General features: G+C 47.8%; 1 protein-coding gene across 2 annotated transcripts; it reads right to left on the bottom strand.

Moving 5' to 3' along the window:
• On the bottom strand, positions 1369-24942 carry LOC110255430. Of its 2 annotated transcripts, XM_021062764.1 has the most exons (19): positions 24413-24942; positions 23689-23814; positions 23181-23413; positions 22909-23048; positions 21545-21772; positions 20105-20485; positions 18523-18693; positions 17743-17900; positions 16270-16410; positions 15884-16001; positions 15517-15701; positions 15221-15346; positions 14918-15108; positions 10615-10766; positions 9882-9968; positions 8101-8247; positions 6988-7185; positions 3340-3462; positions 1369-1917 (listed from the first exon to the last, which is right to left on the bottom strand). In XM_021062764.1, the coding sequence occupies exons 1-13, from the start codon at positions 24602-24604 to the stop codon at positions 14932-14934; spliced, it is 2376 nt and encodes a 791-aa protein (XP_020918423.1). In that variant the 5' UTR covers positions 24605-24942; the 3' UTR covers positions 1369-1917; positions 3340-3462; positions 6988-7185; positions 8101-8247; positions 9882-9968; positions 10615-10766; positions 14918-14931. The 2 variants fall into 2 exon arrangements, with proteins under 2 accessions (XP_020918423.1, XP_020918424.1); XM_021062765.1 differs by lacking the exons at positions 1369-1917; positions 3340-3462; positions 6988-7185; ... (4 more) ...; positions 15221-15346; positions 15884-16001 and having other exon boundaries at positions 15551-15701.

The raw sequence follows: 25192 nt of genomic DNA, 5'->3' as shown, positions 1-25192 counted from the left end.
ATTCGAACGGTAAAAAAAAAATTCCGGACAGGAGTATGCAATTAACTAAGCTAACTCACCTTGCTATACCCTGGTTTTCTCAAGTGGAAGAAAGAATCTGATCTTTTTGGCTTTAGTTCTAGAGCATGCAGTGCACCCTCTCACCGGAGTTACTTGAAATGCAAAATTCCTCTAAAGGAAAGAGGAGGCAAATACTGCATAGATATATATATTTTTTTAAAAAAACAAATATTCACTATACTACATACAGATCATTTATAATAATCTTGCAAAGTTATGTCATTTGTTTGTTCATTTATTTAACTTGTTCATTGTCAATTTAATTTCCTCATTGTCATCAATGGCTAAAACATAGGCCTCACATGAACCAGAATTTGCCTTTCTGGTTCAGTGCTTTATCTCCCACCCCATTTATATCAGATACTGGTAAATCAACAGTTAATTGATCAATATATATTTGTTGAATTACTTGACTGACTGATCAATAAAATATTCTGTAATGTGTGAGAAAAAATGTTAAACCTTAGTTGTTAAATCTTCTCGTCATGTAGTCTCAGTGTTTTAATTTTTCTCTAAAGTAATTTACTATGTGGGAAAAAAATCTGAAAGAGAATGGACGTGTGTACATGTATAACTGAATCATTCTGTTGTACAGGAGAAATGATACAACGTTGTAAATCAACTACACTTCAATAAAACTTTAAAAAATGAAAAAGTAATCTACTATTAGTATTTTTTAAAATTGATGTAGAGTTGATTTACAATGCTTCAGGTATACAGCAAAGTGATTCAGCTATATAAATGTGTATATTTATGAATGTATTGAATATATATGAATATGTATTCTTTTTCAGATTCTTTTCCATTATAGGTTATTGTAAGATATTGACTATTGTTCCCTGTGCTATACAGTACATCCTTGTTGTTTGATCTATTTTATACATAGTAGTATGTATCTGGTAATCCCAAATTTCCAATTTATTCCTCATCCCCTTTCCTCTCTGGTAACTATAAGTTTGTTTTCTATGTCTGTGAGACCATTAGTATTTTGATTGGATTTAGAGGTAAATCCTCAGCCACACATGAACATGTTTTAACGAGGACAAAGACCTGCAGGACTGAAAATGTTGAATACGAGATGGTCACTGAATTAAATACTTCATTATCATTTATCCACCACTATAATATTTAAATTCAAGTTTTAAGTCTTGTCTGCCTTCCTTGCATTGCTTGGGAGACTCAGTAACAGTTTTTACATTAAAAAACCCTTCTGTTACTCATCTTGAAGGGCAATAATGAAAAGTATCCATCTGAGAAACAGCTTTAATTGCAGACCGTGGGTTCGTGATCTGAAATTTGCAGTATTAATTTTTTTTTTTTTTTTTTTTTTTTTTAGCTCACACTGAATCCATGTGGTGGTTGTATTTCTCTTAGTGTTCAAATCCACCCTGAAACTTCAGTTTCAGATAACTGCCTCTTTGAAATGTTCCAACCAGGGCCTCCAAAGTGAATTCTGTATGTGCCATAGGGCCTATATTTCATATATTCTCATTCCAGATCTCCAAGTATTTTGTAAATATATCCATCCTCTTTTGTGTGACTTGGTAGCAAAACAATTTTAGATAAATTAGACAGCCTGATAGATTATTTTTCTAGAATTTTACATTTACAGAAAGAGGTTCAGTCAATATCTTTAAATGAATATTATATGTGGTCTAATCTTCTAGTCACAGTGAAAATGTCAGCATGTTTTTCTCCTATTAGTTCATTATATTATATATCCCAAATTATAGTATACATTTATCTGATTTATATGTGAATCTCATAGATATTTTCAAATAATTCTCTTATCAGCTTCATTGATATACTTAACTTTTAATAATGCAGATTGAAATGAGTCCATTTTTCTTTCTAGATCTATAAATAAAACAAAAAGAAATGTAGTTATTTCTATAAAAAGGCCATCTACATTAACATACCACTATATATAAAATAGATAATCAACAAAGCAAAGGGAGCTACACTCAATATTTTGTAATAACTTATGGGGGGAAAGAACCTGACAAAACAACACTGTGCTGTGCACCTGAAACTAACCTAACCGTGTAAATCAAGTATACTTCAGTCAAAAAGACAATCCACAGGAGTTCCCATCATGGCTCAGTGATTAGCACAAACCTGACTAGGATCCTCGAGGATGCAGATTTGATTCCTGGCCTCACTTAGTTAAGGGTTTAGGATCCAGCATTGCTGTGAGCTGTGGTGTAGGTCGTAGACAAGGCTTAGATCTTGCATTGCTGTGACTGTGGCACAGGCTGGCAGCTGTAGCTCCAATTCGACCCGTAGCCTGGGAATTTCCATATGCCACAGGTGCAGCCCTAAAAAGCAAAAAACAAAAACCAAAAAGCCACAGAATGAGGAAAAATAATCTCAGAATAAAGAATTCCTACACATTAAAATTAGGCAATTAAACATTGGCACTGCTGGTGGCAGTATATATTATATGATCACTTTGGAACTCTGGTTGATAGCAGATACTAAGGTTGAGCGTATCCATACTCTCAGACCCAGAAGTTCCAGTCCTAAGTAAATACCTGGCTAGGTGCACAGGACTATTTGTAATAACTCCAAGCTGGAAAATGCCCACATGCCTATCAGTATAGGAAGAATGAATGAACTGTGATGTATCTGCACAATGGAGTATTTTACAACAAAGAGACTCAACAAACTACAACTACCTGCAACAATATGGATACATCTCACAAATCTGAGCAATGAAAGTAATTCGTATCTTATGATTTTGGCGATAACTTTAAATAAAGTGGACTGGGGTCCAGGGCTGGAGTTGGTGCTCAGTTACTTCTCCAGGATGCTAGTTTCTGATCTTGATCTCAACATGCTTAGGTCACTGCTCTGCATCAGAACACTAAAGATGCTTAGAGTTTTCTCTTTGCTAATTATACATTACAAAACATGAGTGCCGGTCATTTGGAACTAACATATTTGTTGGTGTTCAGTGAACCCACGTTCTAGTTACTGTTTGTCTTCTTCCAGCTGGTGAATAGGGGCACGCTTGAGTCTCAGGTCCTGCTTTCTAAGATTAATATCTGACCTGCCTGAAGGCAGTGGGATTAATACTAAATTCTAAGATCTACCATCTTTTGGTAAAGCTTTTAAATAAGTGACTGATGATGTAACCTGTTTATACCACCATGAATTTCCAATCCTTTGTTCTGCTGACATGTTAAACTATACATGTGGCCCAAAACACACAATAAAAATTTCCAAGTTATATAGCAACATCCAATCTTCATGCAGTAGACCATACAGGCATCTCACCTTATCTTCACCCCCAAGCTGATCTCTTGGTTTTCTTGGAATTTGTTGCTCTGCAGCGAGGATGCTTTTCAGGAAATGGTCCATGTTGGTAAAAAGGAGAAGGTCTTTGTTTTTCTTAATATACTGTAGAAAGTGTGGAGGAAAAATGATAATATACTTAATACCCCTGCTCTCATGTCTTTCAAGTACTCTTAAATCTTCTTAGCCAGTACCTGTATACTGTATACAGTATATTCAGTTTTGCTTTTAAAACAAAATGAGGAGTTCCCCTTGTGGCTCAGTGTTAAGGACCCAACATAATGTCCATGAGGAGCAGGTTCGATCCCTGGCCTCACTCAAGAGGTTAGGGATCAAGGATCTGGCGTTACTGCAAGTTTCAGTGTAGGTCACAGAAGCAGCTCAGATTCATTGTTGCTGTAGTTGTGGTGTAGGCTGGCAGCTGCAGCTCTGATTTGACCCCTAGCCTGGGAATTTCCCTTTGCTGCAGATGTGGCCGTAAAAAATAAAATGAGACCTTTTCATAGGTGGTGGCTGGCAGAGTATGAACATCCCAACTCCACAATTGTATCTGTCTTGGAAAAGTTGGCTTGAATACTTGTAAGCCTCAGTTTTCTCATCTGTAAGTTAGGAATAAAAGAAGCATCTAGCTTTTAAGGGCCTGGGGAAGATTAAATGAGATAATGCATGAAAAACTCTCAGCAGAATAACGGGCGCATAGCAAGTGTATAATGTTTACTATTATTTGCCTTCTAGTTAGCACTTGCAGGTTGGAATGTCCCAGTACACAGCACCAGGGTCCATATAAGTCTATTCATTTGCATAATAAATACACTGAAAGCCTGCTCTGAGCCTGGCACATGGGCTACCTCAGGAAAAGCAAAACAGGCCAACAGCTCTGCCCTCATGGAGCTTACATTCTAGTGTAGCAAGAAAAGTTGTAAGCAAAAGTCAAGTACATGAAGACATAATGCAGGGCAAAGACAAGAAGAGCAGAGTAAGGAAAAGCCAATCAACTAGGTAAAGAGGCTTGCAGATGAAGACTGGCTGGCTGGTCAGGCCGGTCTTTGAGAAGGTGACACGTGAACAGACGTGAAGGGAACCAGGCATAGACCAGGGTTCTCAACCTCAGCACTACTGACATTTGGGGATGGCTGCTCTTTTGTTGTGGGGCTGTCCTATGCATTGTAGGATGTTTAGCGCCATCCCTGGCCTCTACCACCTGGTTGACAGTAGCACCTCCCTCCTCTGAGTCAGACAATCAAAAGTGTCTCTAGACATTGCCAAACGTCCTGTTGGGGACAGAACTGTTCCTGGTTGAGAATTACTGCCTTAGAGGAAGGAGCGTGGCAGCCAGAGGGAACCCTTAAGAAGGATGTGTCCCTGGCGTGTCTGAAGAACAGCAGGGAGGGAAGTGTGGTTGGAGGTGAGTGAATGAGGGCAAGAGTGGCAGATGAGGGATGAGACACAGGGGGCCTTGGCTTCTTTGGCTTTTACGCCTGTGAAATGAGGAGCATAGCAGGACTTGGAGCAGTCCTGATGCTTTTTCAAAGGATGACTGTGGTGCTGCGCTGAGAACAGGCTAAAGAGAGGCAAGCTGGGACTCAGGAGAGTGGTTAGGAAGTTGGAGACTAGCCCAGACAAGAGATGCCTTGAACCAGGCGGGTGGCAGCACAGGTGATAACAAATGGTCAATTATGGATATATTTGAAGGTAGAGTTTATGAAGGAGCCATGAAAGAAGTTTCTGAAGAATTTCCTGATGGATTGGTTGAGGGATGTATGTAACACACAGAGAGGTTTTAAGGAAGACTTTGGCCTGAAAAATCGGAAAATTACAGTTGCCATCAATGGAGATGGGGAAGGTTTCAAGTGGAGCAGGTTTGGAAAGAAGATTGGTTAAGGGCTTGCTGAGTTTGAGACACTTATTAGACATCCAAGTGGAGACAGCTAGTAAGCAGCTGAATATAAGATTTGAGTTAGAGAATTGGGCTGCGGCTGGAGATGAAAATTTGAGAGTTGCTGACATACAGATGTCATTGAAAGCCAGACGATTGGGTGGGATCCCCAAGGGGAAGGAATAGAGAAGAGAAGAGGACAGGAGGGAATCCTGTCCCTCTGACATTCAGAGGTCAGGGAGAAGAGGAGGGATCAGCAAAGGAGGTGGAGGAGGAACAGTCAGAGAGGAAAACCAGAGGAAGCGAGTAAAGGTGGCTCAAGGAGGAGAAAATGATCAGGTGGGTCAAATGCTGCTGTTCGGTGAGGACTAAGAGTTGACCATTCTCCGAGATTTGTAGGAGCTGGAGTGTAACAATTCTGTGATCTGGATACCCAATGTCACCCACACCATCGACAGCTACAAAATACATCTGACTCAGTACCTAATGGAGATTTGATTACAGAGAGATGGGTATGGACTATTTCCTTAGGAGTCAGGTCATCTAGACTCAAGTCTCAGATCCACCACTACAAAGAGCTGTACGATTTGGGTCAAATTGCTTCATCTCCCCTTAGATACAAAATATGACTAAAATTATGTATGCTACGTATTTTGAAGGATTGCTGAGTGGATCAAATGAGATGAACACACACATACACACACAACCTGGAATTTATGAAGTTTTATAAACTTAATGCAAAGAAGATATGTTCTTGATGATAACTCAAGAATGAATTGACCTTTAATAGAATATGGTATTTTTAGGATCATAGGTTTAAATTTTATATTTTAATAGTTAAAAAGCTGAGATGATATTTTTCTTCTTTTTTTTTATTTTTTAGGCTGCACTCATGACAAATGGAAGTTCCTGGGCCAGGGATTGAATATGAGTTGTGGCTGTGATCTGCACTGCAGCTGCAGCAATCTCAGATCCTTTAACCCGCTGTACTCGGCTAGGGATTGAACCCATGCCTCTGCAGTGACCTGGGCTGTTGCAGTTGGATTCTTAACCCACTGTGCCACTATAAAGTTATTAAGAATTTCATAATATTCCTATAAAAGTGCTTTAAACACCACAGTATTAAGAATGCTATCATCAAACTTGTACAGAAAACAGCACACAGTAAGTTTGGGTAGATAGGCTACCACTTGAGCATCTAAATTTAGTCTCTAAGTCACAGTGAGTTTTATAGAGGGAATTCTGCTTACTTATTGATAATATGTTAGTGGGACATGAATTAAGTTAACCGTGGAGCTCTATTCGCAATCCCTACAAGCCAGGTCCTCACTGTCTGCCCTGTAGATTATAGGATTTTTAAAATATTCTCATATGTGGTTTGAGAAGCAGCCTGAGTGTCAAGGCTTGTACCACCTAGGGAGGCCAGAAATATCTGAATAGGTCATATACACACCGAGGCATTAACTGTGCAAGGGAGTCAATTTTAATCAAAACCACGTTCTGCACAAGGTAAAGTCAGTGACCTCTTTTTTTTTGTTTTGGCCACACCAGTGGTGGCTCCCAGAAGTACCCCGGCCAAGGATCAAACCCTTGCCACAGCAGTAACCAGAGCCACAGCCGTGACAATGCTGAGTCCTTAACCTGCTAGGCCGCCAGGGAATTCCAATTTGTGCTGCCCTCTTTTTTATTTATTTATTTTTTGCCTGTGGAAGGTCCCGGGCCAGGGATCAAACCTGCACCACGGCATCGGTTACCTCCTCTGATGACTCTGGCTCCAAGTGAGACTCATGCTTCCTTTCAATGAGTTTAGAGAGAAGATCTCTTCCTCTTTCAGAGATGGGCTGCTCTTCCAGCAGAACAGCACTGATGCTCTGGTCAAGTTTACTGTCCCAGGAAACTGCTGACATGCGCAGAGTGATGGCGAAGGCCTCCCTGAAATAGGCCTTCAACCCCTGGTCAAGGAAAAGGTGAAGCAGGCAGGTCAATAATGGTTTCTCGGCAACTGCTATTTAGGCTTTAAAATCACAGTTGAAAGAAAAATGGGGCTCTCACCATGGGTTATCATCTTTACTGGCTCTCACCATGGGTTACTGTCATCACTTGTTATTCTTGTGAGGTTTTTAGTGTTGACCATGAGATATCCACAGAAAGCCAGGACGCTGTTCTCACAGAAAAACCACTTCTCTCTAGAATTTTTATTTTATTTTATTTTAATTTAATTTAATTTAATTTTATTATTTTATTTTATTTTATTTTATTTTATTTTATTTTATTTTATTTTATTTTATTTTATTTGTCTTTTTGCCTTTTCTAGGGCCACTCCTGCGGCACATGGAGGTTCCCAGCCTGGGGGTCGAATCGGAGCCATAGCCACTGGCCTACACCAGAGCCATCGCAATGTGGGATTGGAGCCATGTCTGCGACCTACACCATAGTTCACGGCGACGCCGGATCCTTAACCCACTGAGCAAGGGCCAGGATCGAACCCGCAACCTCATGGTTCCTAGTCAGATTCGTTAACCACTGCGCCACGATGGGAACTCCTCTAGAATTTTTAGAGAGGTGCATTTGTCCTATGCTGCCATGGGAAATTTGATGGGGAAAATCTTGGCCAGGCTCTAAGGACCCAAAGGCCACAGTGGGACTGAAGTAGATTTGAACTGTTGCAATGCTGATGGCATTTACTCTGCTGGGGAATGGGGAGTGAGGCACAGAAAAATTATACTTGGAGCTGGCAAGAAGTAAGGTACTTACTTAGCAAGGATTGTTTGGGGTCTGAAATGTTTGCATAGTTTTAAGGAGGAACAACCTTGAGACACAAGATTGCAGTTAGCAGAAGCAAAAAGCCCCGTGCACATTACAAATACCTTGTAAAATGACCTCAGAAAGGCAGGGCTGGAGTCCTGGTGGAGGTCCTTGGCTGCGATGTGGGCCAGGCAGTGGATCAACAGCAGAACGAAGCTTCCCACTGATGCCAAACACTCTCTCGCAACAAACAGCGTGTTCTCAGCATGCTGGGTGGAGAAAATACCCAAACACGGAGATGTCAACCTTAGGGAACGTTTCCACTGCCTCTCTTCTTTTTCTAGTTTTCTATGATCTAAAACAACTTCTGGAATCATAAAGGCAGATTCCCTGGGCTTAATGGAAATTTACTGAAGGGAAGATGCCGATGTCAAAGGAAACACTTTTGTTTCAGTTCAGCTCTCCGAATAAATCATTTTCTCCACTGTCTCCCCAGTTTTTGCTACCCCTGGCTTACAGAGAATAAACTATTGGAAATGTAGAGAAAAACTAGGCATGTATCTGTTTTTTTTTTTTTTTAATTTTTTTGTCGATGTTCTTCAATTACTATTTCCTTACTCATTAATTCCCAAACTTTAGTGCGAATGAGAATCACATGAATCAAGTGGAAGTGATTCTATTCTTGGGGCCCATCCCAGAATTTCTGGCTCTAAGGGCCAGTTCCATTTTTACCACCCCCGTGCCCCTGCCCGGTTGTTGATGCAGGAGGTCCAAGGACCACCGTTTGAGAAGCACTGCCTTAGAGGGCTCTCAGTCTTCCTTTGTCTTTCATGCCTTTACTGTAATCAGCTTCTCAAATCTCCTGTCTTGCCTAATTGATTTGAAATAACTCCTTGTTCATTCTCTTAAGAGGCAATTGGTTGGCATGGGAAAGCCTTGGGTAACTGGGAATCAGACAGTCTGAGATCAGTTTCTGGAATCTGTCGTAGGTGGCAGCACAGACTACTGGCTCAAAAATGAGGTTGGTGTCAAATACACCTGGACTTGAGTTTCAGCTCTTGATATGCTGTGATCTGGAGCCAGTGACTTGGCCCCTCTGGTCCTCAGTTTCCTAAAATGGAAACAGCGAAGGTACCCACTTCTTGGGGTCGGGCTGCTCTAAGTTATAAATGAGATAATGCATGTCAGGCATATGGCCAAGTGCCTGGCATACAGCACTCAAGGAATCCCGAGTTTGCTTCCCCAGCAGTAAAATGGGATTAAATTCTAGCCCACTTCATAGGCTGCTTTGAGGATCAAGTGAAAGAATGTCTGGAGAATATATATGAGTAATTTTTGGTCTTTTTCGATGGGCTACCAACCTACTAGTCAGGTTTAAGCCATCTCCTAGTCTTCTAACATTGGTTAGTAGTTCCTCTCTCATAATCACTGCTTACCAAGGTATTGTCATAGTGTTTCAGGTCCATGTACACCAGCAGAGAGTCCCACCAAGACCTTGCTACTCTATGTATTTGAGAAACTGCCAGGACAGGAACAATTAGACCCCTCTCTGCAGAAAGATGCTGACTGTACAGGATTTCCTGAGCTGGAACCATGACTCTTTCGGGAAACACCAGTCTGGAACCACCAGCTTTGATAATGACAGAGATTCACTGATGGGCACAAAGCCATTATGATTCTCTGGGCACGAGCCAGGACACAGTCATTTCACTAATTAGAGAAAGCTCTTACATGGGGACATTTATTATGTCTTGGCTCAACGACTGATTACCCAGAGGGAATAAAATATGTGAGGGCTTGAGGCAGAAAAACATTTTATGGCATTTGTTCCTTTTGCTTCTGTCTCTCCTTACTAGACCCTAGAATTCTACAAACCCACATCGGGACTGGGGATTTGAAGCACCTGATAGAAGAAGGAACCTTGGAAGGGATTGTCTGAGGCTTCCACAGCAGGAAGATGAGACGCAATCTGCAGGGTGATTTCTGGAGCCTGAAAAGAATCAAAAGCAAAACCAAACTCCAAACCCATCCTCTTGCTAAAAAAGTTCCCATGAAGCCCAGTTACACAGCACCAACCAAGTAAATGCATGGGAACATCAATTTAAATTGTAACAGGATACATGGATTCAATACAAACTACAGGCAAGTGGAGAGGGTATTAACTCAGGGTTTGAAATTCATGCCAACTGCAAGTGTTAATTTATCACTTTTCTCAACAAAGGTAACGTGGCAGTCAGGCCTGGGGGCTCTCAGGCTACGATGCCTGGATTCTAACCTGGATCTACCCTTTTGGTGGTGTGTTCTTGGGTAAGTTTACTCAACTACTCTGTGTCTTCCCTCTTCATCTTAAAATAAGAACAAAACAGCATCTAGGCCATCAGGTTTTTGTGAAAATTAAATGAGTTAATTCATGAAAAGTAATAGAATATTTTCTGTCATGTACAAAGGGCCTACTTCATTCTACTAATTATCCCATCTTGAAAGATTAGACTTTAAATTGGTGAAATGATTCCTTAAAAGGAGAGACCTAGAGAGGTCCCTGTTCTGGGTGCTTCACCCTAAGGCATATCCACCACCTCAAAGTCTGGTCACCTTGAACTTCTTTGCTCCACAGCAAGGGCAGAAGCCAGACTCACGTGAAGCTGAGGGGTGAGGAGGTGCAGGATGGAGAGGCCGTACTGGTAAACCACAAACTCCCTGGCAGATAGGTCTGTGGGCTGCACAGTGATTAGTTCTTCCCTCTGTGTTATCTCAGGTTTTGGGAGGTCCTGCCAAGAGCTTTTGGGGGCTGCAGAGATCCAGAGAAAACAGTAAGATTTCCCTGACTTTTCTGTGCAATAGTAGTACATTAACAACAATAACAACGACAAGAGCAGTTCAGCTTAGGAAAAGGTGTATTTGTATCCATCCACCCACCCACCCGCCCACCCATCCACCCTCTTGTGCTATACATATACATGCACTGTGCTCAGGCCCTCCTGCCAATCTTTATGGAAAAGCAACTGAGTCCTAGTCTGAGGTGCTACAACAACAGAATCCGCGTCTAGAAAAGATGGCAACAGATTTCCTTCTATTTCATAGGGTTGGTTGGAGCATAAATAGAACATACTCAGAACAGTGCCTGGCACACAGTAAGCACTCAGTAAACGTTAGCTGTCTTAATCTTACTTCCCCACAAAATTGTCTCTAATGGGCCTTGAGGTCTTTATACATTTCTATTGTCTTTTTCCTCTTGAGATGACAATACACAAAGGTGTGAGTAGCGTGGTATAGGAAAGAATGCTGAACTAGCAGTCAGAGGACCCAAGTTCTGGTCCAGGATCTGTAAGACCCTGGAAAAGTCACTTAACTTCTTTGAGCATCAGTTCTCTCATCTATTACAAAAAAATTCCACTATCTTACAGAATCAGAATTTGGGTTACTAGGTGTAAATAAGACAATGTATATAACATTGCTTTCAGCATTCCAAATCAAATAAAATTGTAAGACAATGAAGGTTGAAGGTTGAAATAGTATTAAAAATGGTCAAGTGTGGAGTTCCTGTTGTGGCTCAGTGGGTTAAGAACTTGACATAGGAGTTCTCATTGTGGCTCAGTGGTAACGAACCCAACTAGTATCCATGAGGATGTGGGTTCAATCCCTGGCCTTGCTCAGTGGGTTAAGGATCCAGCATTGCTGTGAGCTGCAGTGTAGGTTGCAGATGGGGCTCAGATCCTGCATTGCCATGGTTGTGGTGTAGGCCCGCAGCTGAGCTCCAATTCGACCCCTAGCCAGGGAATTTCTATGTGTTGTGGGTACGGCCCTAAAAAGACAACAAAAACAAAAAAGTAAATATTTTGGGCTATCCTAGCAAAGGGTCAAAATCGGGGTTCAAGTGTCCCAGGCATCATGGTAGAAGTGTGGCTGATTCTCTTACCTTCCTTGCTTCTCTGATACACAGTTTTCTGCAAACTCACCGGGAAATGTTGCCTGCATCTCCCTTTTGGCTCTGCCTTCATAGTGTTGGATAATTTTTCATGTGGGGAAGCAGGTTAAGAGCACAGGCTCTGGGGTGAGATTCCCTGGGATTGAATTCCCTGAACTCCTCCTTAGCAATGTGATTTTTCACGGCTTACTTGACCTATTTAGAAGCTTTAGTTTCCTTATCTATAAAAGGAGCCACAGTACCTACTATACTGGGTTGTTGTGAAGATTAAAGGACACAGCATAACAAAGATTTCGCATAGCCCATGAGATACTGTAAAGCTCTCCATAGAAACGGTCTTCTTCTTTTGACCTTTTACAAATGTAAAACTATTCTAAACTTTGTGGCAAGCTGGAGTTGGCCTGTGGGCAACAGTTTACTGACTCCTAGGCGAATTCAAAGATGGCCTTAGAGCTGTGCCGGTAGTAGCCTGTATCGCGGCTGACTCAAAAGCACACACTCATTTCCTGCAGGTGAGTTCAAACACACCTGAGTCTTCAGTCCAGGCCAACTACACTCTCTTTCCCATTTCTTTCTTTTTCTTTTCTTTTTACAGCCCCACCCGTGGCATATGGAAATTCCTAAGCTAGGGGTTGCATCGGAGCTGAGCTGCAGCTGCCAGCCTTCACTGAAGCCACAGCAACACCAGGTCTTTAACTCACCGAGTGAGGCCAGGGATTGAACCTCCCTCCTCACATGCTCTATGTTGGGTTCTTAACTCCCTGAGCCACAATAAGAACTCCTCTTTCCAATGTCAAGGGGGGTTTTGGTAATCTGGAGTCCCAGTGGTAATTCCAGAGATCTGGAGTCCTTTTCTGGGGCAAGATCTTCTTTCTCTCTATCTTCCCTATCTCCCTGGGTCTCACTTTCCCATTAACTCCTTGTAACATGTGGTTGGGGTAAAATCCCATGTTTAGTGAGGAGATAGCCTTTAGGAATTTACTTTGGGGAGTTGGATAAGTTATTGTTACAGTGGGACTTTGATTTCTACTTGTTTGTCCTTATGTGGAAAAATCTCTTGGGAATCTTAGGGTGGGGGTGGGGAGAAAGGGCTGATTGGCAGGGCGGGATTCTGTCTTTTTTTTTTTTTCTAGGGCTGCACCCATGGCATATGGAGGTTCCCAGGCTTCGGGTCCAATAGGAGCTGTAGCTGCCGGCCTACACCACAGCCACAGCAATGCCAGATCTGAGATGGGTCTGCAATCCACACCATAGCTCATGGCAATGCCAGATCCTTAACCCACTGAGCAAGGCCAGGGATCATACCCATGTCCTCATGGATGCTAGTTGGGTTTGTTAACCGCTGAGCCATGATGGGAACTCCCAGGGTGGGATTCTGATACTCCTAAGTCCTGGGGGTTCCACCACTGAATACTTCAGCCATGATAATTCTGAACAGGGGCCACCAGGAGAAGGAGGTTACTTGTCCTTACAGTTCAGCTCCATCCTTGTGGGCTTGGGACCTGATGTCTACTTTCCTTAGGGTAGAGAATAGTCGTGAGGGCCATGTGATGCCAGTATTATCTGCATCTCAACAAAGAAGAAAGTAGTTGTTGGTGTAAAGGCACAGGACTGTGGCCAAAGTCAAAAAGTGCCAGATGTAGCATCAAGTGTGACAAGTGGCCTCCTGAATGGCTCCCATGATCCCCCATGTTTCTCCATGCCCTTGTGTAATCCTTCCTCTTGAGTGTGGGTTGGATCTAGTCATTTGCTTCCAATGAATAGAACATGGCAAAAGTGGTAGGATCAGGATACAAAAAGCCTGTGATTTGCATTTTTTTTGCCCTTTTTATTTGTTCTGAAGGAAGCCAGTTGCCATGTTGTGGGCTGCCCTGTGAGGTTCACACGGCAGGGAATTGAGGATTTGAGGTCTGCCAACAGCCACAAGGGTGATCTTGGATTCTGCAGTCAAACCCTGAGATGATGGCAGCCTGGCCTGATACCTTGATGGAGCCTGTGTGAGCCCCTGAGTCAGAAGCCCAGCTAAACTGCACCCACATTCTTTCTCTTCTTTTTCTTTTCTCTCTTTTTCTTTCTTTCTCTCTCTTTCTTTCTTTCTTTCTTTTCTCTTTCTTTCTTTCTGTCTCTGTCTCTCTTTCTTTCTTTCTGTCTCTCTCTCTCTCTGTGTCTCTTTCTTTCTTTCTTTCTTTCTCTCTCTCTTTCTTTCTTTCTTTCTTTCTTTCTTTCTTAATGGCCACATCTGTGGCATATGGAAGTTCCCAGGCTAGGGGTCAAATTGGAGTGGAAGCTGTTGGCCTACACCACAGCCACAACAACTCAGGATCCAAGCCCATCTATGACCTACACTGCAGCTCATGGCAATACTGAATCCTTCTTAACCCACTGAGCAAGGCCGGGGATTGAAGCCTTATCCTCATAGATACTATGTTAGGTTTTTAACCCACAGAGACACAATGGGAACTCCCTGCACCCAGATTCTGGACCCACATCAACTGTGATATAATAAATGTTTGTTGTTTTAAGCCACTAAATTTTGGGATAGTTTATTACACTATCTATAGTGTATAATTACAGTAGTTTGTTATGTACAAGTAATATGTTGGGTTCCCATATGTTCTTCCTAAAGAGTCTACCATGGCCCTATAGTCTTATGGTGCTTGAAGCTCCAATTATAGTATCAGAACTTATTGGAGTTCCTGGCATGGCTCAGCGGAAATGAATCTGACTAGTATCCATGAGGATGCAGGTTCGATCCCTGGCCTCACTCAGTGGGTTAAAAATTTGATGTTGCCATGAGCTCTGGTGTAGGTCGCAGACGGGGCTTGGATCCTGCATTGCTGTGGCTGTGGTGTAGGCCAGCAGCTGTAGCTCTGATTAGACCCCTAGCCTGGGAACCTCCATATGCAGCGGGTGCGACCCTAAAAAGACAAAAAAAAAAAAAAAAAAAAAAAAAAGAAAGAAAAGAAAAGCATGAACAGGATTGGCAGCAGATGGGAACGCTGGAGCAGTCTTACCTGTTCCTGGGCCCTCATCCTCCAATCCTAGGCCATGGCCTTGGGCTCCCACTAATGCTGCAGTGAGGCTCCTCAGGAAGGGAATCAACAGCGGGCAGGCTGCAGCCTGGTCCCTGGGAGGCATGCTGATTATTCCGTAAACCTGCCTCCAGGGTAATTCTCCAAACACACGGGGTTCCTGAGGCCACGATCTAGGATGAAAGAGTTCTGTGCTTAGTTCCCATGCATCCCTGTGGCTGCTTTGGGAGCTTCTCTCTGACACCCTCCCCCAGCCCGCAATGCCCCACGTGCAGAGGTCAGTACCTGGGTGTGCAAGAGGTGGAGACGGCTGAGCTCCCGTTGGTACTGCAGCTGACCCAGGGCCCTGTCCAGGAAGCTCTGTCTCTCCCTCACCACTTCCTGAAACTCCTCGGAGAGATGCTGAGCCATCTAGGACACAGGGAATGAAATGCCCCAAGTAGAATGGAGACTCTTCCTCTTCCTCCTCTCCACTCCCAGCCCACCCGCTGCTCCTTGAGCCCACCCATCCCTGAATATTACATTGTCCTGAAGAGTCACGTCCAAAAACATGGGTTCCCTTGTCAGCCTCTGAGCCTCACCTTCCTGGCACGGCTCCAGACCTGTGGGCTCTGATTCCTGCTCCATTGTAGCCGCATCTCCTCCTCCTGGCCCCACAGCCAGCCCGCTGCGTGCCTGAGTTTTTCTGCCACCCGCCCTAGACTCTGCAGGACCTTCTGCATGCCCAGCATCACCTGCGCCTCCTGTTCCCACTCCTCTCTGTCTGCTGCAGGGGCAGAGGAAAGGACCACAGGGCAGTGCCACCTCGGGATCAGGGAGGCCACGGAAAGACACAGTGGTTTATTGGAGCCAGGGGAACCTGCCAATTCAGAGCCAGGGCCTAGCTGGAGGCCGAGGAGGCCTAGGAGCATGTGCTCTGGGGACCTGGGCCTGGGGATGCTACCACACCTTGAGAGAGCAGGCCACGCTCTGGGCTGCTCAGGCTGCTCAGGGCTCCGGCTCTCCTCTGCATCTCCCGCAGGCAGCAGGACTCCAGGGCCTCGCAGGCCTCCTGTGCAGCTCTGAGCTATGGGATGGAGTGCAGAGGGGTGGGCCTTCGAGGGGAAGGCAGGACCTCTGGGCAGGGCCTGCTCCTCCGCCCCCTCCATCCTGCCAGACACTCGGGGGTACCGAAGTCTGGGCCTGGAGCTGGGGAAGCCTGGGGCTCTGTCTGCCCTGAGATGGATTCCATTCCCGTGGCTGGGGGAAGGCAAGGGCTCCCCACTTCCAGGAGAAACCTGCTTGGTCTGGGCAGACGGGTGGGAGGGGCCGGGGGCGGGGCCTCTGGGCCTCACCTGCTGCTTGGAAGCTTTGCCTGGTGTGGACAACAGCTCCTGGCTCAGGGCCACCAGATGTTCCACCAACCACGCCTCTTCATGTTCCTGGTGGCACCAGTACTGCTCCCGGGCCTTCAGCTCCTTCTCCAGGGTGTCCAGCTGTAATGTCAGCTTGTTTAGGGCTCACATTTTGTCCTCACAGCCTGGGGTCTGCCTGAAGACCTCCAGAGCCCCTCCAGACACGGGTCTCCCCCATGGGCCTCCGAGACAAAGCTTGGTGAGGCAGCTGATGTGGTGGGAGAAGGAAAATTCACCTCCATGCACCTTCTGCAAGCTCTCAGGCCCTCCCTCCCTTTTTCTGACATCTGGGCCCTCCCAGGTCACCTGTCCCCTGCCCACCATGCTCCTGGGAGGCCACGGGAGTGGGCACATGGCAGCGGGAATCTGTCCTCAGATCCTCACACCACACCTTCCTACTCAACCTGCGCACGGGTGAGGGGAGGCTGGAATTTAATGTCTTCATTTCTAATGAGAATCTTTTATAACATATCCTTCTTTGTTCTGAAACTGTAACTAGGCTGAGACGGCACGGGAGGACCCTAAATCATTTTTATTTTCATGCAGGACTGCCAAAGGCTGAATTACTGCCATAACCACCTGACAGGGCTTCCTGCTCTAGTCTGGCTCTGCTCGCATTCATCCTTTGCACAACTGCCAGAGAGAACTTGCTAGAATGCTGATTATATATACACATACGCAAGCATAAAAATGTCTGGAAGGAGGTGTGCCAACCTGTTAATCGTGGCTGCGTTTGGAGGGTGAGACCAGAGGAGAGGTGAGTCGTGTCTGGATAGGGGAGCAAAATGCAGGGGAGTGTTGTGGATGGAGATGGAGTGAGAGGAATGGAGAGGAGGGCGTGCTTACATTTTGATTTAGATACTTAAAAAAATGTAGTTCTCATTGTGGCTAAGTGGGTTAAGAACCCAACATATTGTCCGTGAAGATGCGGGTTCGATCCCTGGCCTCACTCAGTGGGTTAAGGATCCGGTGTTGCTGTGAGCTGTGGTTTTGGCTGACAGCTACAGCTCCAATTAGACCCCTAGCCCTGGAACCTCCGTATGCTACAGGTGTGGCTGTAAAAAGAAAAAAGAGAAAAAAAAAGTAGTAGGATTTTGAGATTTTCTTTTTGTATTATTCCAAATTTCCCAAAAGTCTTGAAAAGTCTTGTGCACATCTGATCAACCACAGGTCGACTTCGAATCCTTCAATAGTGCCCCCTGGTTTTTATGATTGGTCACCACCTTTCTTGGCCTCAGCCAAGCACTTTAAGCTGTTTGGGGCTTGTATCCTGCCCTCCTCACTGGCCTTGCCTGCTGCCCTGTCTGGTTGTCTGTGTCTCAGCATCTAATACAGTGCCTGGGACACAGAAGGTTCCCGATAGGTAAATGCTGAGTGAAAGAAGAAACAAATGAGTGAACGCCTCCTACGTACCAGACCAGGGTCTCTCACTTCCCGGGGTAAGGCCTCCAGCACCTGGACAACGGGCACCACCACTCTGGCAGAGGGATCCATCTGAGCACCGATGACCGGACCAGGCTCACCAGTCAAGGCATCTATGGCTTGAGCCCCAATTGCAATTGGGACCAGACCTGTGGGGTGGCAAGCCCACCACTGGCTTTAGTAACCAGAGGGAGGGCAGTCATGGGAAGAGGGCAACACGGCTGGAGGGAGTGAAAGGAGCCCTTCAAATCCCACTCATTCTTTGAGGGGTTCCTAGCTGGATTAGAGGGCCTCCTGGAAGCTGCAGCACCTGAGGGTGAGAGTCGCTCTTTTTTTTTTTTTTAAGGCCACACTTGCAGCATACTGAAGTTCCCAGGCTAGGGGTCGAATCAGAGCTTCAGCTGCCAGTCTACACCACAGCCACAGCAACACGGGATCCTTAACTCGGGGCAACGCCGGATCCTTAACCCACTGAGCGAGGCCAAGGATTGAACCTGTGTCCTCATAGATTCTAGTCGGGTTCATTACCGCTGAGCCACAACGGGAACTCCCCCAAATGCTCACCTTTCAAAGGGAGATCAGTGACCTGTGGCACCAGGGATCTAGAATCTCTGAGCACCTTTATTTTGGGTCTCAGCAGCCCTGGGGTGGTGTCTGAATGACCCCATCTTGGCTCAGAGAGTGTGGAGGGCACCCCTCCCAAGCTGTACAGGATTTTCTGTCCCATTCCCGATTCCCTGGGGCTTTCAGAATCCCCTAATTCCCCCGTACCTTTGCCGCTGGCATCTTCCATTGAACCTGCCAGAGGGATGGTGTCACCAGAGTTCCCATCACTCGCCATGCCCAGCACGGGCACCATGAGTCCTGAGCCCTCAGGGTCTGGGATCTCCATCCCATACAGGACCGGGACCTGCAGCGCTGTCCCTGGGTAGCACATCATTCCTAACACAAGGGGAGGGAGCACAGAGAGGAGAGGGGCTGAGCGCCACACTGGGGGTGGAGTGGGGGTTTTGGGCTCAAAGGGCTACACCTCTGACCAGAGAGGCTTCCCGCAAAGACTGCATTTGTTTCCCCTGGGGCCCAGCTTCGCATTTTGAATTTACAAGGGAAGAAATAAGTGACAGCCAGAATTTTGGGAAGCTGAGAATAATTTCCAGGTGACACTGAAAAAGTGGGAGAGAAGGGACAGATGTTCTTGAGCATCTACATGGGCCAGAATCTGAGCTCAGAACTCCCTATAAATTATATTTTATTTGGCCCTATAGCTGTATTTCTGAAGTATGTACTGAAAAGATGCTCTAAGAGAGACAGAGTGAGTTTTAGTAATTGCCCAAGGAAAGTTAATAAATGGTGGCGGGGGGGGGGAGGTCTTCCAACTCAAGTCAGTTCTGATCCCAAACCCTGGCTCTTCTTTGACACACTCTGGGCAGAAGTTTCTAGAAAGAGTGAGATAAGCTCTAGGAAGATGCCACTCCTACTTCCTTTCCCTGCCCTTGTCCCAGTGCTGTGGGGGAGGCAGAGGGGTTGGGATCCTTTCTTGAGTTTCTTAGTGGGAAGTTGAAGGCTGCTGTAGAAAGAAAAGTGACGAGGGGATTGAGGTCCCAAGAGACTTTAGGCATGGTTCTGCAGCTCACCACCTCTGCAACCCTGGTGGGTGAGTCTCTTAACTCCCTCCACTTCAGAGTCCACAATATAAAATGAGTGTCATGACAGCTTATGGTGTTTGGGGATCCTATGAAATTGCAAGAGAATATACACTTTACAAACATCAAGCATTAAAAAAAAAAAAAAAAAAAAAAAAAAAAAAAAAAAAAAAAAAGAGGAGTTCCCATTGTGGCACAGTGGAAACGAATCTGACTAGGAACCATGAGGTTGCAGGTTCGATCCCTGTCCTCACTCAGTGGGTTAAAAATCTGGTGTTGCCATGAGCTGTGGTGCAGGTCTCAGACGCGGCCTGGATCCTGCATTGCTCTGACTGTGTGGTGTAGGCCAGCAGCTATAGCTTTGATTGGACCCTTAGCCTGGGAACCTCCATATGCTGTGGGTGAGGCTCTAAAAAGACAAAAAACAAAACAAAACAAAAAACCCAAAACCCAAACCAAACCAAAACAAAAAAACATCCTGTGAGATCCCGTGGAATTGCCAAGAGATGAATAGACAGAGATGAAAAGCCAAGCATGCATGAGCTTGGGGCCTGAGATCACTGAGTTCCTTCTCTCTTCCCTGGGTCACATGTGTGCCTGGCCAGTGGGGCTGCAGTCCTGTCTCTGAGTTTAAGGGCTGAGGGATACTGAGGTCATTCTGGGTCTGGGATTTCAGGGCCTGGAAGCCCACAGGCCAGGTCAACACATACCTATCCTGCTGCTGCCAGCCTGGATGCTCTCTGCTGCCTCCTGCTGTCTCTGCAGCCTCCGAGCCTGCTGCAGGGCGTGGTGCAGACTCAAGGTCAGCGCCTGTCTCATGTCCTTGATTGCAGCCTCCAGAAGCCCCTGTCTCCTCAACCTTGGCCTCTCCTGGGACCTGCGGAGTACTGTAATCACACGCTTCTGGGCCACCAGCACATTGGCATCCAGCAGGGCCTGTGTGCCGCCCGCATGGGGCACCGTCCGGCCCTCCTGTTGGGAAGCTCCCTGGAGCCGGACGGTGTTTCCGCTCAGCGGCTCCACAAAGTGGTCCCCAGGCAGCATGAGGTTCCCTGAGGCATCTCGCAGCCCTCCCAGGGCCAGCACCTGACCTGGAAACAGGGACCCAAGACCATGAGGTGGGAAGGGACATGGACAGACGAGAGAGAACCAGGGCCCGGGACAGGCGGGGGTGGAGGTCATGGGGGGCGTGCAGAGTTTGGGGCGGGGGGGCGGATAGAACATGGGGGTGGTGGGAGGAGGAATGCCCTTCTAGGTTTGAAACATCTACATGTACTTTTACTGCAGAAGCAGCTCAGTTCTCTTTCTCCTCGGGTGTTGGGGGCCCCTGTGCTGAAGATGGTGAAGGTTGAGTGAGGGAAGCTGGGAAGGGGAGGAAAGGCGGGGGTGCGAGGCAGAGTCAGGACGAGGGGGTGGGGGGAGATGGCCTTGGGGTGGAGTTTGCAGCTTGGACCAGAATGCGAAGGGGTCTGGGGGCTGAGAGAAAGGGAGGAGAGGGCGGAAGGGTGACACTGAGCACAGCTGGGAGACCTGTATTTTCATCCAGCCCGACTCCCAGGATTGGCGAGATGCTTCCTGTGACTGGATCCTCCAGGGGCCCCCCAACTCTAGAGGGGTCACGGTCTGGGTGAGGGGGTTGCGGTATGTCCCCCCGAGGGTGAGCCACTGCCTCGTGTGTGGGTGCAGAGTCACAGCCAGCACGGGCACCTCCAGGCCAGTGATGGGGTCTGTCATGAGAGCCCCCAGCTGTGACGTTCTTCTTGGCTGCAGGACAGGCAGGCAGGTGGCCGGAGGGGAGCCCGTGGCAGGACAGGTTGGGAAGGGCACATAGGGGAGGATGGCAGCTTCTGATGTTCGGACGTCACCTGAACAGAGAGCCAGGGAGGCGCTGACACCCCTGGGCATGGCCGCTTCCCTCCCTGGGAGCAGGGCAGGAATGAGAGCTGCTCGGGCAGGGCTTTCTTCCCCTAGCAGCGCTGTCCAGCAAGATGCCTCCAAAGCAAGGATGTACAGTGAGGAAGGGGGAGAGGCCTTTACCGCTCTGCTCATCACCAAGCCCCACTGTCCAAGGAGAGCCCTGCTTCCCCCAGGCGTTCGTTCCCCAGGGAGCCCTGCGCTGGGTGGGGGCTACTCAGTGGTCAGAGTCTCACCAGAACTGGAGTCAGTGGTAGGCACCAGGGTAGCTTCCTGCAGATCGTAGCCCAGATTTCCAGCCTCAGGCAGCACCCGCCCAGTGTCAGGGTGGATGAAGTAGCCCGGAGGTATGGGCCCGGTGCAGCCGCTGGCTGGCAACATTGCACAGTTGGGGCCAGGAACCACCAACTTGGTGACAGGATTCACATGGACATCTTCAAGGCCCCCTGAAGGGCTTGTTGAGGCTGCAGGAGAGCAAACACCTACTAAGCCTGGATCTGAGGCCATCTGGCAAGTTAGGGGCTCCCTTGGCCGGTGACCCCAAGGTGTTGGCGAGAACCCCATACCCAAGGACACCCGGCATGGGGCGTAGCAGGTGTTCCCCAAGGGAAGGGGATCTTGTCTTTTGCTGAGTCTAGGTCAGGACTCCACATTCAGGACATGATCCTGACATCATTATCCAGTTGGCTGCAACTGGAACAATGGATACTAGTATAATTATTTGGGGAGTTCCCATCACTGTGCAGCAGAAATGAATCTGACTAGGAACGGTGAGGTTGTGGGCTCGATCCCTGACCTCGCTCAATGGGTTAAGGATCTGGCATTGCTGTGAACTGTGGTGTAGGTTGCAGATGCAGCTTGGATCCTGTGTTGCTGTGGCGTAGGCTGGCAGCTATAACTCTGATTCGACCCCTAGCCTGGGAACCTCCATATGCCACAGGTGCAGCCCTAAAAAACAAAAAGCAAAAAAGAAAACAACAGAAAAGAAAAAAATAATTATTTGGGCTGCTTTTAGTTTCTCTTAGTCAAAAGCGTTAGATGATAGAATTGAAGAACATGTTACATGTTACTACTTGGCATACTGCTACTGCACTGACAATCATTTAAAAGTTAAAAAAAAAAAAAAAAAAAGGCCTTGGGAAATGGTGGCGACCAGACCAGCTGGGGTGCTTCTAAAACCCAGCAGACCATACCCACAGGGTCTCCAAGGAGAGCCTTCTCCTCCCACTTTCCTTTCCTGGCAAGTCCAGCATTTTCCAAATCGGGCCTCTTGCCCTTGTCCGTCAGGCCTTTGCCCTCCGGAAGTGCTCCCCTCTGTGTAAGCTAAACTTTGTGGTGATTTTGTTTGTTTCCTCCTCTGCTCTTCCCATTTCTGAAGCCCCCTCTTCTGTAACGCAGACGGTTTGCCCAGGACGCTGCACAGGAAGCCCCTCCCAGCCTTGGGGGTTTCCACTTGTTTAGCCTTCCTCCTCCCTTCCTCCCCTGCAGGTGTCTTAGGGGTGGGACTGCGTACAGGGCCAGGTTTCGGCGGCGGGGGTGGGGTGGGGGGTGGACGGCGGTGGGGTGGGTGGTGTGGGGTGTGGCCCTGGCTGAGGCTCACCTGGCTGCAGCAGCTTGGCCCCAGTGCCAGAGCCCAGGACGCCCCAGGCCTTCAGGCGGTGGCCCTCCTGCACCACAGCCTGGGACAAGCGGTCCAGCACAGCATCCAGCTGAGGGACTTCTCTGAAGGGGTACGATGGCCTGGGGGTGGGGAAGGACCCACTAGAGAGGAGCAACTAGGGATGGGAGAAGGACATTTTCGTGTGGCCACACTCGCGCCCCCCCTCCCCCCCAGGTCTCACTCAGCCTAACTCGGATTCACCAGGTACACACCCTTCTGGCTTCTGCACAGTCTGGGGGAACTGCAGCTGGGAGCCCCAGTGTGCCTGCAGCAGCCGCTGAGCTGCCACAAGCGCTGAGTAGAAGGAGCCCCACTGCTCCTGCCTTGCACGGAGGTCTTGGTGAAGGAGCGTCAGCTGGTGACCAAGGCTTGCTGCGTACTGGCCTGCCAGTTGCCCCCTCCGCCTGGCCTCGTCCTCCGCCGCCCTGGCGGCTGCCTCCGCAGCCTGGAGTCAGAGATCACCCCGCCATGCCTACCTGTAGGGGGCGCCGCCGCCGCCGCCGGGGACAGCCGCCTCGTGGGACGGGACACCCCGCTCCCCCTGGGAGGTGTGGCGCACTGGGTGTGGGCGTGGCGGCAGTGGCAGAGGGGGCGGAAGGGGTGGGGCTAAAACCCCCGGGGCCCTGGAGATCGAACCGATGATGTGGGGGCACCCACAGTGAGGGAGGAAGAGCCGTATGTGGCCCCAGGGACCAGATGGAAAGCGCGAACACAGCCAACCTGTCGCCGCTCCCCCTGGGGGCTCTCCAGAAGCTGGCCGTTGGAGGCTGGGATGCGACGCTCAGCTCCCCACAGCTGCTGGAGGGCCTGGGCTTGGTTCGCAAGTTTGAGGCAGAGGACTTTGAGCTGCAAGAGGGCGTCCAGCCTCATTCGCGGCAGTGGTTGCAGCGCCCCCTGCTGCCAGTTTGTGGAGGGACCCCAGAGGACCAAGTGCCCTCACACTAGGACTAGTCCCAGAGGGCAGGACCCAGCTTGCATCGTCCTACTGGGGAACCTCCGATCCAGCTTAGAAACTTGGATTTCAGGTGTGCTCTTTTTGCTCCCAAGAGCTACTGCATTTGGGAGCTCTTTTTGCTCCCAAATGCACCTACTGGCCTGCATTTGCTCACCCAGATGGGTCACCGGATCAGGAGCGGGGGTTGGGGGGCAAGGAGACGGGGGAAGGGAGGAGGGGAGAAGAAGGGGGGTAGGGGGGGAAGGGGGGGTCTTAGATGCCTGAGGCGGCTTGGATAGATTCCCACCAGTGATCTGAGTCCCTAGGTCTCAAAAAAATCGGTCCTAAATTTAATCTGAAATCTTCTATCTCCCGTCCTAAAAGATATATTTTTTTTCTGGTTCATTATGGATACACTGAGGGTTTCTTTAAGCCCTAAGTCCCCTCACCAACTTTCCCCGAGGCAAATTCGCTTCTGGCCCTTCTGGCTTCCCCAGCTTCTCCACTCACCTCCTCCTTGGTCTGGCCGAGTTTGGTTGTCACCGACAGAGACTGCTTGAGCAGAATCCCAAAGAAGGTTTCTGTGTCAAAGCCCTCCAGGTCCACCTGCTCATCAGCCTCCCAGCTCCCCCCTGTGGGGGGTGGGGAAGCAGGGTTACCCCCCTGAAATGCAAATACGAGTTTCCCTACGGTTCCCCACATATCATCCTCCTCAGGTCCTCACAGTCTGGCTACTGAAAGTGTGGGCTTTGGAAGAGCAGCATTGGCTTTGCCAAAGAACTTGCTAGAAATGCAAAATTCCAGGTCCCACCTATTGTGGCAGAAGATTCCCCAGGTAGTTCACAATCACCTTGAAGGCTGAGAAGAACAAACTGCCACTCTCTGAGGCCCACACTTTAGGTAGCAAGGGTAGAAGGTGAAACCCTTCAGGGTGACACATAAGGCCTCCTCTGGAAGAACCGGTCGTTTCCTAACTTTTTTACAGCCACACTTGAAGCATATGGAAATTCCTGGACCAGGGATTGAGTTTGAGCTGCAGCTGTGACCTATGCCACAGCTGCAGCAACGCTGGACCCTTTAACTCACTGTGCAGGGCTGAGGATTGAAGCTACACCTCCACAGCAACCTGAGCTGCTGCCGTCGGATTCTTTTTGTGTGTGTGTGTCTTTTTAGGGCTGCACCTGCGGCATGGAGGTTCCCAGGCCAAGGGTTGAATCAGAGCTGCAGCTGACGGCCTATACCACAGCTCACAGCAACACCAAATCCTTGACCACTGAGCGAGGCCAGGGA

Source organism: Sus scrofa, chromosome 9 (assembly GCF_000003025.6).
Source record: "Sus scrofa isolate TJ Tabasco breed Duroc chromosome 9, Sscrofa11.1, whole genome shotgun sequence".
NCBI classification, from domain to species: domain Eukaryota; kingdom Metazoa; phylum Chordata; class Mammalia; order Artiodactyla; family Suidae; genus Sus; species Sus scrofa.
This window is presented reverse-complemented; position numbering and strand designations above follow the sequence as displayed.

Excerpts from the sequence above, each read along its gene's own strand:
- LOC110255430 (XM_021062764.1), bottom strand. The coding sequence starts at position 24,604 with ATGTGGGGAACCGTAGGGAAACTCGTATTTGCATTTCAGGGGGGTAAC. Across the intron at positions 20,486-21,544 it reads TACCACTGACTCCAGTTCTG|GTCAGGTGCTGGCCCTGGGA; the intron begins GTGAGACTCTGA and ends CCCTGTTTCCAG. Across the intron at positions 15,109-15,220 it reads TCCACCTCTTGCACACCCAG|ATCGTGGCCTCAGGAACCCC; the intron begins GTACTGACCTCT and ends CTTTCATCCTAG.